We start from the raw sequence: 15,886 nt of genomic DNA on the forward strand, positions 1-15,886 counted from the left end.
AAACAGTTACGTCAGCGCGTCCGCCATATTATGAGTTTTTCTTGTTCATTTTATTGTACTCTCGTTGGGAGTAAACGTTATAAATAAAAATGACTTGTAGGACCTAGCGGTGCCATTAAATTTGTCCAAATGATAGGATCGATTACACTATTACATTCATTCTGTATAAATTAGATTTAAGTCTTGTAATATGCCTTGAGATGACGTTTCTGTTGTGAATTGCTGTATGAATTAGCTGAACTGAAGTGAATCGAACAGAAACAAGGAGCAAGAAAGTGTAAGGTCAGTGAAGTACACATAATAAATGTGAATCCAACCAACACATGCTCATAACACATCCACTTGCTTGTAATATTATTAGGCTGATACGAACGCTTGTTGGGATTACAGTTGAATTCTAACAGAAACAATGAACAATACAATGCAAATGACTAAAGTAAAAACTGCTGCTAAAAACATCAATTAATAAAGATAATTATGATATTCATGAAAATTCTTGTTGGGGCTACATGTATTCAAACAACAATGAAATAATAATAAAGTGCAATGTGTCAAAATTAAAAATTGCAGTTTAATAATACAATGGGACTTTACGTTGGTACAGAGGAGACCAGGGTTAGAATTAGGGGTGGGCGATAATTCATTAACAATATATATCGATTGATAGACCTATATCGATGATAGAAAAAAGGGTCAATAAGTTCAATAGTATAATAGTTTCCCTTCCTTTTGCTTTCTAGCCATGTAGGTTAATATTACAGTCATCCTCCCATCCAATCACAAACGCAAAAAGACTCAAAAACCAAGCTCCACCCCCTTCACAGAGTTCAGAGAGCACGCGTTCTTTTTTCTTTTTAAAAACTTGCAGTTTTGGTTAAAATTTTGTTGAATAAAGAATTGAGTATGAATGCAGTGTCTGTGTGTTCTGTATCTACAAATAGGTTACTAAGCAACAACATAAAATTTTAATTTGTTAATAATTATTGATATTGATCACTATAATTTCTATTTTATCGATACGTTTTTTATATTATAATAATAATAATTATTATTATTAATAATAATAATAATTAATAATAATAATTTTGTTGTTGCTGTTTCAAATGAGTGGCGACAACTGCCACTCACAACATGATGGCGACGTTGACGGAACCACGGGACCGTACGACAGCCGCTATCCACGCGATGTTACAAAAGTCACGCGATAGTAGCCAGGTGGTAAGAGTCCTGTAAAGATGGCGGCGGCCCTCTCGGATGAGACCAGCCTTCAGTCTCTAATCAGTAAGTCATCACACCCTACAGCACCTGATTAGGTTTTAAACGCTATTACGAACCAAGACGCTGCTTTAGAGTGATCCATTTGTTTGAACTGGCGTCTCATTTCCGGTTGTCACAGATAACCTCTTCTACAAGCTAATGAGTTGCTGTCACTGTCAAAATAACAAATCAGCAAAGTGCAGTTGGTGACTAGGAAGACAAGTAGAACCTGTGCTGCCCCCCCCCCCCCCTACTTTATGTGTACACCGTCGTGATACTCGGAATAATCTAATAAATGTAAATTAAGCGTCCAGTTGATGCTAACTAGACCCCAATGAGCTCAACTTCAGGAACTTCTGCAAACACAGATTTTCCTGATTGATGATTTTTTTTTTTCCAGCTGACAAGGTGATCCAAGAGTTTGAATTGAATGTGATTTTCTCACACACAGATAAAGCCACCAATCCTCTGAATAAAGAGACTGACTGGGACAATATCAAGGGATTTTGTGATAAAGTCGACAATGAACCAGATGGGTAAGATGGTGAAACAAGATATGCTCTTAAAACTTATTCTCCCTTATAAAGATTTCTTCTGTTTTTTTTTTTTTGTTTGTTTGTTTGTTTGTTTTGCTTTTTAGCTACACTATCATGTTTCAGGCCATGACACAAATTTACCTTCAGACAAAGACAAGCTGAGTAAATGCAAAAAGCTGTTTTTAGATGTTGATTTAATTTGTTTGGAGAATAAGTTATCTGGAACACTATGGAAAAGACTCATCGGCCCCTAAAACCTATTAACTAGCCCTGACACGCTTGGCATCACGTCCTGCAACAAGTACCATCAAGAATTTAAGATGACTGGCAATGCGTCCATAAAATTCATGTGGAGGAATAAGGACCAACTGTTCTTTGCAGAAATGCTTTAACTCAACTGTAATGATTATTTCTAACGGCCCGTTTGAGGTCATGCCACTTTCCACAACGTCTCAACTACTTATCAGTCCAGAAGTTCCAACTTCTACCTCAGTCAGCAGAATGATTTTTCCCAAAAGTCTTCTGAATCATCTGGGCGTTTTTTTTTTTTTTTTTTTTTTCCGCAAATGTTGGCTGGGTTCTTCTTTTGTCAGCAGTGACTATGGCCTTTGAACGCTCCTCTTTTTGCCCGGTCTGTTTTTCTTATTGATGAATCATAAACACTGGTCTAAACTGCAGTGAGGCTTGATGTGATTCTGGGTTTTTTTCTTGGGCTTTTATGGCTGAATTGTCAATCCGCTCTTTGGAGTAAGTTTGATTGGCCAGCTAACTCTGTGAAGGTCAACCAATTTTCAACGTTTTCTCCAATTGTGCATAATGGTTGTCACTGTGGCTTGCTGGAGTACCAAAGCCTTAGAAATGGCTTTTTGAGTTCTTTTAGGCTACTTTTTGATGTCAAGACAGGTTTTTTTTTAGAGTTTCTCGAGGCCTGGTCAAATAGAACCCATAAAAACCTGACTTATCAGAGTTGGTTCAGGATTGAACAAGGGAGGCAACTATGTGTCCACTTACTGCCAGGAGAATTTGGATGGTCCTTTTTAATGAATGAAATAATCGTTTAAAAAAAACGCATTGTGGTGTTACTCAGGCTATCTTTGTCAGGTATTAAAATTGGTTTCATCACAGACATTTGTGGAAGAAAAGCAAACTTGAGAGGGGGTAAATACCTTTCATAGCTTTGAGTTGTTGAGAAATTACAAAAAGTCTGGCTGATTGGAAGCACAACGTAAACCTTCACACAATGAACTACACAATTTTATGTTGAAGTAAAGAAATGCATCTTATTGTTGTCTTTCAGTTTTTGTAAACTCTGTACAGTTTTCTTGCTTTTTGTTCACTTAGGTGAAGTTTAACTCAAACGTATATTCATTTAAAATCACATTTTGAGGTCTAAAGGGTTGCATCGACGCTCTCAGCTCCTAAATGGCTTCTTCCTATCGTTCTTATTTTCATTAATATCAGGCCTCAGCTTGCAACCAGACTTCTGGCCCACAAAATCCAGTCTCCTCAGGAGTGGGAGGCGATGCAAGCACTGCTGGTAAGAGTTTAGTCTATAAGCATCAGTGTTTCAGTAAAAATGAGCGTTAAGCCTTTGGTCATTTCAATTTTCCCAGGTGCTCGAGACATGTATGAAGAACTGTGGAAACAGGTTTCACGGTGAAGTGGGAAAGTTTCGCTTTCTCAACGAGCTCATCAAGGTGGTCTCACCTAAGGTAACGTCCTTATCTCTTGTCACACTAGTTTAGTAGCACCTTGATACACCTTGATTTTTAGCTAGAATAAGAAAGCAGAGACTATGTACTTCATCATGCAATATGTAGTAGGATAGACTCCGTATGGATGAAGCATTAAAGATATTATAATGTAAAAAAAACAATTGCTCTTTGTTCTCATAACAATTCAATTCAATTTTATTTTTATAGCTCTAATTCACAACACACGTCATCTCAAGGCACTTTACAAAGTCAAATTCAATCAAATCATACAGATTGGTCAAAAAGTTTCCTATCTAAGGAAACCCAGTAGATTGCATCAAGTCCTGACAAGCAGCATTCACTCCTGGAGCCACAGAGACGTCTGCATTGTACATGGCTTTGCAGCAATCCCTCATACTGAGCAAGCATGAAGCGACAGTGGAAAGAAAAACTCCTCATTAACAGGAAGGAAAACCTCCAGCAGAACCAGGCTGAGTGTGAACGGTCATCTGCCTCGACCGACTGGGGGTTAGAGAAGACAGAGCAGAGACACAAAAAAGCACAGAAGCACACATTGATCCAGGAATCCTTTCTATGTTATATGGTAATAGAGGATGATCTGCCTTCCCTGGATGGTGACAGCTAACAGAACACAAGACCAGGTGTGCCTTCTATGAAGAAAAAAAAGAGAAAGAACATAAAGTTGAAATAACAACAAATAAAGCAAAGTTGCAGAACAGTAGGAGAACACAGCAGTGAATAAAATAGACCCTGATATCCTCCAGCAGTCTTAGCCTATAGCAGCATAAGTACAAATACCAGGGTTCCTTCAGTCTAGAGGAGTAGCCTCTGTTTTACAGAACTTTGAAGGCCTGTGGGTTTTTTTTTTTTTTTTTTTGTAGTATTTTGGATATAAGGATATTTAAAATCAGTCTTCCGTCAATCCATTGTCTATACGCACATATACATGCAGGATCACGGGAGGTAGGCCCATCTCCGGTGGTCATTGGGCGAGAGGCGGGGTGAACTCTGGCCAGGTCACCTGTCCATCACAGGGCAACCTATAGACACACGGAGCAGGCAACCATTCATTCACACCTAATGGCAATTTAGAGAGAACCCAACAGCCTAAATGTTTTTGGACTGTGGGAAGAAGTCGGAGTACCCAGAGAGAAACCACATGTGCACAGGGAGAACATGCAAGGCAGCAGTGCTACCAGATGCGCCACTGTGCAGCCAGAGTTATAAATAAACAAAATTAAAGAAAAGAGATTTTGAAAATGGCTGTATAATTTAATTTAAAAAAATGCTATTTTTGGTTGGGGAGAAAATCAGAACAGCACAAGATTTATTCCAACTGAAAACGCTTAAACACACACGGGCGTGTCACACCTGGTGCTCACGATGAGAGCGATGGCTTTAAAACACATTTTTGTTGAATTCTTTGGTGTGATGATGTTAAAATGTAATGTTAATTTTTTGTTTTACTGTTTTCCTGAAGTTACATCACTTTCTTTTCCAGAGAGAAATAAAAACATATATATTAGACAAATAATAACTAAACATCTCAATTATCTCAGTATTTAAAGTATCCTTTTAGCTCTGTATAAGCATGGAAATGGAAAGTAGCGCGTAGAATAATATATGAAGAGTTCATTTGCAAAAACAGAGAACTCCGTTTTTATACATTTTTTAAAAAAACAAAAACATACTTTTTATTATTTAGTTAAGGTGATACCAGTCAAACTAAAGGTTGGTGAATTTGATCAAGAGTGACATAACAAAATAATGGCATCTCGAAAATCTACCTTTATTAAAAGGACCCCCCCCCCCTCCCCCAACCACCACCACTTACATTTTAGTTTTCTGGCTAAAAACGGAGTCATCTGTTTTTGCAAATGAACTCTTCATATGTATATCAATACTTTTTCCCTATTCCAATGTCTAAAGCATGTTCCATCTATCCATACAAATTGAATTGATTCAAAAGGAGTGGAAACTGTGAAAATATGACTTGAATGCATTGTGTCTCCAACCTTGTTCTAAAAGGAGTGATTTTCCCTCCTTGTAGTATCTAGGGTCTCGGGCTCCGGAGCCGGTGAAGACAAAGGTTTTAGAGATGATGTACAGCTGGACCGTGTGGCATCCAGATGAGCCAAAGATAGCGGAAGCTTATCAGATGCTGAAAAAACAGGGTGAGCTTAATTTATTTTAATTTTTTTTCTTCAACTGCAAATTCATTTGATTAATTTGCTAATTCATATTTCTTTTACGTTGACAGCTTCCTCTTTACATATGTAATGTTTTATGCTGTAAATTAGCCAAAGAGGATCTCGTGGGCATTTTTAGTTCCCTTCCTGAGGCGATAATGACAATTTTAGTTCTCCATATTTAGTTTTCTCCTGCATGCAGGCAGGTGGAATCAGTTCTGCTTTCAGCACAAGCACGAGACTAATGTCCTGGGTCATGTGTAGTTGAGTCCAGTGTGATGGTAAAAATGGACTTCCCACTTAAAGCTGAAGTCTCATATGACTTAATGTGTACTTTGGAACAAAATCCTCCGTTTTCCACTTGTTAGTCCGTTAATCAGTCCGGAAGAAGCGAGGTACCGTGTTAGAGCAGGGAAAGGAGGTGTTTTTTATCTGTATTTGATCCTGTTTCAGGCATTAACACACCCTGAGTTAATGTCTGAAACAGGAATCCTGCTAGGAGTGCGTCTGGTGGAAGGTTAATGGATGCTCCTGTCGTTTCCAGGCATTGTAAAGCAGGACCCCGCGCTTCCTGGTGACAAGCCCCTCCCACCGCCTCCACCCAGGGCCACAAGTGCCGTCTTTGAGGATGAGGAGAAATCCAAGGTGCGTGACGAGCGATCAGAAAGCCGCGTGTGTCACGATGATGTAGAATTATTTTTATTTTTATTTTCCATGCATAAGCTCAGAGGACCAAAGATCCATCAGGTCATGTGAAACTGAGCTCCTGGGAACTCGCCGCATACGCATTCATTCGTCTTTCTTTTTTCCCCCCCTCTCCTCCGTCTCATCCTGTTATTGCAGACGCTGTCCCGCCTGTTAAAGAGCACCCACCCCGATGATTTACGAGCGGCAAACAAGCTCATCAAGGAAATGGTTCAAGAAGTGAGTGGCTCGGGTCACAGGCTGCAGCGTATCTCTGCTACGGCACGTCGAGGCGTTTTTATTTCTGCTGAAACCAAAGTCCAGTTTTACCTCGGTTTTTGTTTGTCGCTCATGCAGAAAAACCCGAATCCCGTTGATTTTAATGATCTTAACCTTTTATTTTTTTGTTCGATGTCAAGATTTAAGAAAAATTAAGAAGTGTCTTACAGGACAAGTACATGATAAATAGAATCACATAATTGTTAAACTGTTTTTTTAAAGTAACTGGAGGGAAGAGTACAATGTAAAGTCTTCTTTTTAAGAGGTAAAACTAATTGTGTGCACAGACTTTATTTATTATTGTAAGTAATGAGCGAAAGATAATCACAAGGACACTGGAGTCCTGTTATGAAAACCTCCCCTCTCTTTTTTTTATTTTTTATTTTTTTAATTTCCTTTTGTCTCCCCAGGATCAGAAGCGGGTGGAGAAAGTTTCCAAGCGGGTGAACGCCATCCAGGAGGTGAAGGAGAGCGTGAGCCTGCTGAGCCAGCTGCTGGAGGGCTACAGCAGGGACAGCTGCTCCCACAGCAACCAGGAGCTCATTAGGGTCCGTAGAGCTCATTAACGAGCTCACCCTCATTTACAGCCTGAGGGGTTTCTATTTCTTTTTTCTTTTTTTACAGTGCAGCTTTAATGGGTTTGCATTTTTAAATGTGTAGACTAATAATTGTTCACCTGTAGTCCATTACTGCAGTGTGAGTCCTCTTCTGAAGCTTTAGTTCCTGCTGCTTTTTAAGGTTGCAAGAGTGGCTCAGATTGGACAAATGAAATGTTAACATGAGAAAATCTTTTATTTTCATTTTTTTTTTTTTCGGCCACATGATCTTAGAGCAGCTTTACGTTTCACACAAACCACATCCAGATGCACAGGGTGCCGCCTGCTGGTTGTCCAGTGAGCCTGCAGCCCAGGTGGTGGGGTTTAAGTGTGGCAGCAGACTTTGTTTTGATTGCTCTAAATTGCTTTTTATTTGGATTCTATAATTATTTTCTTCAGTGGGGGTGTTGCTCATAGTTTTTGGAAGAAAAGACAGGACTGTTGACGAAGCAGCGCACACAGTTGAGAGAAGGGGTCGTCTTTATGGAACATTAAAATCCCGCTTCGGTAGACTTTCAAACTTTCTGTAAAGCTACTAAGTGTAAAATATTAGCTTATCTTAGTTTTTTTTAACTACGCCACAAGACATTCCCTCACCATTTCACTACACTGCAAATTATTTGGTTCTTACCTAGATCAAATAAATTAGCATTAGAAGTGTTAGATAATGTGTCTTGTTTTAAAAGTTAAGCCTTGAAATAAATCCGCCTTGTATTGCGGCTCCATAATGTCGTGCTGATAAATTGGAACCTTTTGATTTAAGAATATTTATATTTTTAAGAAAATCCAACGTTGAAAAAGTCAATTTTTTTATTTTTATTTTGGTACTGTTTGTTGAAACATCTAAAAACCCTCCAACGTAGATTAAGCTCTTTTATTCCTAAATAGCTTTTAGCAGTTTTCTATCACCTACTGTTTCCCTTGGGTATGAATAGGATCTAATGCACACTGCAAAAACGGAACTAAAAAAAAGTTAAATTTTCTTAAAATTAGTGTATCTGTCCTTGATTTGAGCAGGTAAATAAGATGATCTGCCAATAGAATAAGATTTTTGCACTTAAAATAGGAACAATTCATCACCATCATCTTATTTCAAGTGCAGGATGTCTAATTATCTTGATTTAGGGGTCAAAATACTCATTCCATTGGCAAATGATCATATTTACCTGCTCAGATCAAGGACAAAAACACTATGTTTAAGAACATTTTGCTTATTTTTAGATCCGTTTTTGCAGTGCAGGGGTCCATTTCCCCGGAAAGACCAGTAGGAATGCCTTGGAAGTGTTTCGGTTGTTTGTTTTCATCTATATAAATTAGGGAAGTGGTCCAGATCTACAGTCGGAGCAATAAATAAAAAGGTTTAAGACAACTGGAACTGTTGAATCGACTTACGGGAGTTTTAGGTCAGCACCAGTGAAGCGGTGGTTCTGTTTTACTGTCATACGGTGAAGTTAGCTAAACTCTGCAGGGACTCATTGTGGAGCCGCGTGTTCGGCCAGTTGAGACTAAGGTGGAGATTTTCTGGCCTGAAACGCAGGCTGAGCGTTTAGAAAAGCCCCTCGTGCCCACAGTGAGGTTCAGTGGAGGAACCTGTGATCCTGTGGGCCTAATTCTGGGGATCTTGATGGTCCACAGAGTCATGGAGACTGAAAATACCAGAACGTTATAAAGGAAAATCAGATGTTACTGAGGGGAAAACGGGGCGGTGTCTTTCAGTAGGTTAGTGATCCAACTCCTAAGGCCAAATGAAAACAAAATGCTTCACCACACAGAGTAAGCTCTCTTCCTGCACTCACATTAATAATTTGGTATTTTTAGCCCCATTAAATAAACGGAATGCATTTAATAGTTAGATTTTTCTCAACGTTTCATGTGAGATTATATCACTACACCTCAACGGGCATTAAGGCTTTTTGCTTATATTTACAGTGAATGGCAATAACTGTGCAGTGTTTGTTTTATCAGGCCGGCTCCGCCATGCTATCTGCGTCTTCTAACGTGTTTTTGGTTGCAGGATCTGTACCAGCGCTGTGAAAAGATGAGGCCTACGTTATTCAGATTAGCCAGCGACACGGAAGACAACGACGAAGCTCTGGGTAGGTTTGGGTTTAAAGTCGAGCGTTTGAAGCCCCCCGCGCGCGACGTTGCTGACGTGTTTTTACGCCTTGCAGCGGACATCCTGGAGGCCAACGACAGCCTGACGCAGGTCATCAATCTGTACAGGCAGCTGGTTAAGGGCGAGGAGGTGTCAAAAGAGGGACCGGCTCCGCCCTCGCAGCAAGGTGCTTTCTCCTTTTCGGGAGTCGCCATTAAAAACCCCAAAGCTACTCTGTCTCTTGTCCGTTTAATCTACTTTTGTTTTTTTAATCCTCCACAGACTCAAAAGCGGGCGGCGGCAGCTCGGCACTGTTGGACCTGACGGGTCTGGACGTCTCTGACAAGACAAAGTCCTCCAACCCACAGGCTGGGCCTCAGAACCTGGGCCTGAGCCTCTTGGATGATGAGCTCATGTCTCTGGGTAAACCCCCTTTAACTGGCTGTAGATGTTTTCATTCTGGGACTCCTTTTTTCTTTTTCTAAATTTCCCATCGCTAAAAATATCTTCTTTTGTTCCTGTTGTTTCAGGATTGAATGTATCGGAAAACTGTGACACCAAACTCTTCTGTCAGGTTGGGGATTAATGCCCAAGCCAACGCATTTTTATTTGAGTTTTAAAAATTGACCAACATGAAGCCAGAAAAGCCAAAGAAAACCATATTGTTCTGATTTGTCGTCAGTCCTCAGAGTCTTCGGCTCCAGGCGCGGCGGCGGCGCTGCAGCCGGCTGCGGTCCAGGCGGCCCAGGCTCCACCAGCAGGGGGCACCGCTGCCACACCGAAAGCCATGGAAGAGCTGGATTTGCTGGGAAAAACCTTGATGCAACAGTCTCTACCTCCAGAAAGCAAGCAGGTGAAATGGTGAGTGAAAGTGGCCGCCAACCCTGAAAGGTTCGTAAGCAGAGCCGTGTCCCGCTGTGCTGAGGTGAAGGTCTGGATTTGTTTGTTTTTTTAAAGACAAAAAACCTTTGTATTCCGACACTTTATTCATTATCAGTGAGAATGCTATACAGCATTCTCACTTATTGTTTTCCTGTCTTTCTTTATTATTATTATTATTCCGTCGAAGTCTAACTACTCCCGCATACTTCAACCGATTTCAACAATTTTGGTTTTAAAATGTTCGACTCGTTCCCGGCATGCCTGCTATAGCTCACGGTTATTCTAACTTTTACAATTTTTAAAATATTTCACTTTTTGTACGATTTTTTTTTTTGGCTGTTCCCATTGAAATCAATGCAAATTGATACAAATTCCTTCACATTCTTCAAATTTTTCAATTTTTTTTTTAAATATTTTCAAATTCTTCAATTTTTTCAAATTCTTCAAATTCCTTCAAATTTTTTAAACTCCTTCAAATTTTTCAAATTCCTTCACATTTTTCACATTTTTCTTTCTTTCAAATTATTCAAATCCCTTCAAATTCTTTTTTTTTTTTTTTTCAAATTCTTTAAATCTGATTTCAATGTTTTTCAGCTACTTTTTCTCTTCTGCAGGGATCTTCTGCAGCTTCTGCTCAAATAATTCGGCAGATTAGCATTCTCACTCGCTGTTACGCAGGAACAGCTTTTTCTAGTTCAGATCTGTTTTTGTTCTACCTTTTTTTTTTTTTTTTATTTGATAAATCTGTCTAAGCATTAACCCATCAAGTCATCGTTAATCCATCCGTCTCCACAGCTGTCCACCCTTCAGTTTCTTCTTTGTCTGTGTTCCCTGCAGGGATAAGCTCCAGCCTCACTCTAAGGTCCCTCTGCGAGATCTCCAAGCAAAGTCCGGCGCGAGCTGCAGGCCCCCTCCTGCTGCCGGGCCGACGCCCGGCCTCCTCGTCTACTCGGAGCAGCCCGATGGTGTCCCCCTCTCCGGTCTCGCAGACAAAAGCTCGTCGTCGGCTGCTGACCCGTACGCCGGCGTCTCATTAGCAGACGTCACAGTGCCTCTGGAGTCCATCAAACCCAGTAAGCTCCAAAACTCCAACCTAGAGGGACTTTTATGTTGATGCAAATGAAGGAACATGAATGCAACGCCTTTTAAGTAGAGTTTCCTTCCATAAAGGTGTTTTTTTGGGGGTTTTTTTGCTGTAAAATGCCATAAATTCAGTCTTATGGACACTGAATGTAAACGCTCTGACCCAATCAAGTGTATGACCTGCGGTTGACCCAGCTAGCTGAAACGTTAGCGACGCTTATGGTTTCTTGTTGTTATTTCAGGCACCGTGTTACCAGTGACCGTATTCGACAAGCACAGCCTCCGGGTTTTGTTCACGTTTGCGCGCGACTGTCCGCCGTCGAGGCCCGACGTGCTGGTGGTGATCATCTCCATGCTGTCCTCTGCTCCTGTTCCCGTCACCAACATCCGCTTCCAGGCAGCTGTTCCCAGAGTACGTTCAGGCTTTTTTGGGCTCTTGTTGCTCATGACACCAATCCAAGAAAAAAAAAACAGGGAGGACTACATTATAATCGGCCCGAAATCGGGATAGTTTTGCTGTGATGGGCTCTAATTGTAAGCTCAATTAGCTTTTGTTGTTGTTTATTTTTAAATGCATTAAAACTAGGAAGTCCCTCCATTTTTAATGTTTAATTGCACTTTTTGTTGTTTAATAAACACCAAAGGAGAGGGACATATTTTTAAAGGAGAAATGGGGATAATATTGTAATTTTTTCAGTTCCTGATGGATTAAAAGGATCTGAAGCAAACCTTTTCCTCCTATGTGTTTTAAAAAATTAGAAAAAAATTATCCGACTTTGTCAAAACCATAAAGAATGCCAGAAATCCCTGCTAATTATACCCCATTAACTCTCTATGTGCAGCTCTGCCTGCTCAGTTTTAACAAACTCAGAAGAACAAATAGACATCATGTGTGTCATGTTTATAAATGTGAGATTCCTGAACTTTAAATTTATCACTGGGTTTGTGTTTCCTAGGCGATGCGAGTGAGGCTGCAGCCTCCCTCCTGCACCGATCTGCCCGCCTTCAACCCCATCCTCCCTCCAGCCGCTGTCACACAGGTTCTGCTGTTGGCCAACCCTCACAAGGTGCTCCACCTTTACCCTCAGAGAACATCCGCCCGTGCATTTTTTTAGCCGCGCGCAGCAGAATCGGACTCGCCCCTAAAAAACGTGGTGTGGACTGTCGTTTGTGCTCTTCTTTCAGGAAAAGGTCCGCCTGCGCTACAAACTAACTTTCAACTTGGGGGACGAGTCGCACGACGAGTCCGGCGACGTGGACGAGTTCCCGCCCTCCGGAGGCGTGGGGAAACCTTTAGAGAGGGCGAGAACTTGGCCTCCTGTCATCAGATCTGCAGCGTCCTTTACGTTTAGGTCAAAGTTTTCCTCCGGAAGGGGGGAAAAGGACCTCGTTACGACGAAGCGGTTTCAGACTCTGCTGTTGCAAAAACGGACGGACCTGAGAGCAGCGGCTGAAACCAGTTGACCTCGTGCCTTCTCCTCCTTATTTGATCCTGTCAGTGTTTCTAGATTGGATGTTGGTTTTCAGAAATGTGAATTTGTTTCATTTACATACAACCTATTATTTCTCTCATTATTTTGTCAGTCATATAGATATATGTACCCCCCCCCCACACACACACACACACACATCAGTGTGATCCATTCCTAAACGACATCCGGTACAATCAGCTGCATGTTAAACCAAAAGATAAGATTAAAATATTCTTGGTTTCTGTTATGTTAAATATTTTTTTTTTGTTGTTGCGAGAATTAGAATCGGTTTCCTCCCCCCTAATCCAAAATAATCTAAAATGAAAGCAGTGATGTGTGTCTCTCGCACACTTTTTCAGGCAACAGCGAGTTAAAGCTGAGCGTGGACTCCCACATATGAAACTTTTTGGGTTTAATGTCTTCAGAGTAGGAGGAAGTAATGTGGAAGGCTGTAACCAAAGCTGCTGGGTTTGTTGTGTCTGGGTGATCTCGAGCTTTTTCACTGCAGCTAACTAATGTCACTAACACTGATCCAGAAAATCAATGAGCCATTAACGTTATTTACTCCTCGTTTTTTTTTTTTTTCTCATGTAATGGAAAGTCGTCGAGTCTCCCTCCGTCCCCTTAAAAGCAAAACTGTACCTTCTCTTTATTTCTGCACTTTTTCTTTTTCTTTTTTTTTTTACCTTTTCACTCAGGATTATTTTCCTTTTTTCCTTTATTTAAATGTGTACGCACTTATTTTGTTCATATTTTGCACATGAGCTCATTCTTGTTCTTCCATCTGTTGTCACCTTTTTGTTTTTCTACTACTGATCAGCCCAAAGAAGGACTAATATATGTTCACGTCACGCCGAGTTTGATTCTGCCACATGTGCCTAAGATGGAGTTTTGTTTGTTGTTTTGTACGTGTCTAAATTAAGTATTCTTGGGGAATTTTTCATGTTTGTCTTTACCAGAATTTTTTTTCTTCTTTTTTTTAAGCATAAGATCCATCATGTGTTAAATTACCTTTTTTTTTTTTAGATGTTGTGTGGTTTGGGAGCAGAAATCTATAAACTTCTCTGGGGTTCAGAAAGATGACAATAAAAACAGATGAAAGTAATTAGGCTCAGATCTGGAAAAGATGTGGGAAAAACCTATTTTAAGGCTAAAAAGCCTTAAATTGTGAAGGGGAAAAAATGTTGAGAAATCTAACATATAATTTATTTATTTTTTAAATTAAGATGGAAAATAAAAATCCTACACATGTTGCTATCTCTACAAGTCCCTTTGAAATAAATGTAATCAAAGCAATTTATTAATAATATATTAACTTGATACATTTTAAGTTGATCGGTTCTAGAAATTTCTGATTCATTCTCGACTTTCAGGAAACGCCCGGTTCTTCTAGGCAATAAGGCGACAAGGATTAAAAGTGGGGTTTAAAAAAGGCATAAATTCAGAAAACGGCAGTAAAGCAAAGCCATCATCACTGAGTGGCCGTAACATCCATCAGGCGATAGGATCCAGTTTCAGATTAGAGCTGAACTCTGCTGAGACGATAATTTGAAGACTTCACAGCATCTTGAACTCTGAAATAAAAGTTTAACTAAAAATGTTGAGTTTTGCTGACAAACCTGATGCAAAACCTGGGGCCGTATGAAGAGAAAATAACACCTATATCGCCACTGTAACTCATCTGGAATAACGATGTTGAGTCCAAATTCAGTGGGAAATAAATAAAAAATTGGATAAAACACAATTATTTACACATCTTTACAAACATTGCCCTCACTGGATCTACTGCCAAAACCCTTAATGCATTTACTGCTGCTGGACAAAGTGTTTTTCAGGGTTGTGCAGGTTTTTTAGTGTCTGACACTAAGTGCCTTCATTGAGGGCGGGGGATGAAACAGCTGGTACTTTTACAAAGGATGTTAAAACTATTTTCTGTAATGTTGATGGGTTTTCTGATGCAAGGGGGAGAGTATGAAGCGGCAAACCGGACAAGCTGGATGTGACATTTCATCCAGCTTTTGGCTGCTGCGTTGGGCTTTGTCTAGGATTCTCAGTCTGATCTTGACTCAAACTTTTCGAGGTCAATGAACAAACACTGCTTCTGCAATCAAAATACCGTTTTGTTAATTCCAAGCAACAATGTCCTATAAATGTGTGTGAAACAGATCATATACAGTTACGTTCATAATAGAAGAATTTTGAGTAAGCCTCAAAATTCTTCAAATTAATTGTATTTTGATTAACACAAAGGCTTTGGGAACACTGCACACATTCTATTTCAAAGCAGGAAAATTGGAAAAAGTATTAGAAAGAAATACAATGTTCAACAGAATAGCAGCGTGGACAAAATGTACTGTATAAACTAAGAAATGCTGGAAGATTCAGAATCAGACATACTTTAATAATCCCAGAGGGAAATTACTTTTGTTACATGCTCCAGATATACACACATTTTTATATATATTTACAACATTCCATACAAGGTAATATATACATATATAAGTCTATATATATATATATATATAAGTATATATATATATATATATATATATACATGTATATATATACATGTGTATAACTACAGATCCAAGTAAAGTGGTAGTGACTTGTGCAAGAAACTTAAATGCAACTTTCCTGAGGATCATAAACTAATATTTAGTTGCATAGCCATGGTTTCTGAGAACTGCTTCACATCTGTGGTACATGGAGTGGACCAGGTCCTGGCACCGGTCAACAGGTACTGCAGCCCAGGACAATTGTAATACGTTTCACAATTCCTTCGCATTTCTTGGTTTTGCCTCATGAGCCTCATTTTTTTTAATGCCCACGCGTTTTCTCTGGGATTAATATCCAGGATTGTGCCGGCCATGCACTCCATTACTTGAATTCTGCCTGGAAGCATGATTTTTTGCTCGCTTGCTGGTGCGTTTGGGGTCACCGTCTTGTTGAAACGTCCGTTTCAAGGGCGTCTCCTCTTCAGCTTACCGCAAAACATGACGTCTTCCAGTATTCTGATGCTCTCAAACTGATCCACGATCCCTGGTATGCCATTAACAGGACCAGCACCATGGTATAAGAAAAACATCCCCATATCAGGA

The 15,886-nt window shown here is 40.0% G+C and overlaps 1 protein-coding gene across 1 annotated transcript; it reads left to right on the forward strand.

Moving 5' to 3' along the window:
• Positions 1 to 1,148: 1,148 nt before the first annotated feature.
• LOC105931510 (ADP-ribosylation factor-binding protein GGA1) lies at positions 1,149 to 13,893 on the forward strand. The gene is made up of 17 exons (XM_036137214.1): positions 1,149 to 1,281; positions 1,709 to 1,793; positions 3,255 to 3,330; positions 3,407 to 3,505; positions 5,559 to 5,682; positions 6,242 to 6,342; positions 6,541 to 6,621; positions 7,071 to 7,208; positions 9,271 to 9,352; positions 9,428 to 9,538; positions 9,634 to 9,774; positions 9,882 to 9,925; positions 10,034 to 10,212; positions 11,071 to 11,306; positions 11,559 to 11,728; positions 12,273 to 12,383; positions 12,502 to 13,893. The coding sequence occupies exons 1-17, from the start codon at positions 1,236 to 1,238 to the stop codon at positions 12,778 to 12,780; spliced, it is 2,103 nt and encodes a 700-aa protein (XP_035993107.1). The 5' UTR covers positions 1,149 to 1,235; the 3' UTR covers positions 12,781 to 13,893.
• The last annotated feature ends 1,993 nt before the right edge of the window (positions 13,894 to 15,886 follow it).

This window comes from Fundulus heteroclitus, chromosome 5 (assembly GCF_011125445.2).
Source record: "Fundulus heteroclitus isolate FHET01 chromosome 5, MU-UCD_Fhet_4.1, whole genome shotgun sequence".
NCBI classification, from domain to species: domain Eukaryota; kingdom Metazoa; phylum Chordata; class Actinopteri; order Cyprinodontiformes; family Fundulidae; genus Fundulus; species Fundulus heteroclitus.

Coding starts and splice junctions, on each gene's coding strand:
- LOC105931510 (XM_036137214.1), top strand. CDS start 1,236: ATGGCGGCGGCCCTCTCGGATGAGACCAGCCTTCAGTCTCTAATCA. Junction 11,307..11,558: donor TCTGGAGTCCATCAAACCCA/GTAAGCTCCAAA, acceptor TTGTTATTTCAG/GCACCGTGTTACCAGTGACC. Junction 12,384..12,501: donor TGTTGGCCAACCCTCACAAG/GTGCTCCACCTT, acceptor CTCTTCTTTCAG/GAAAAGGTCCGCCTGCGCTA.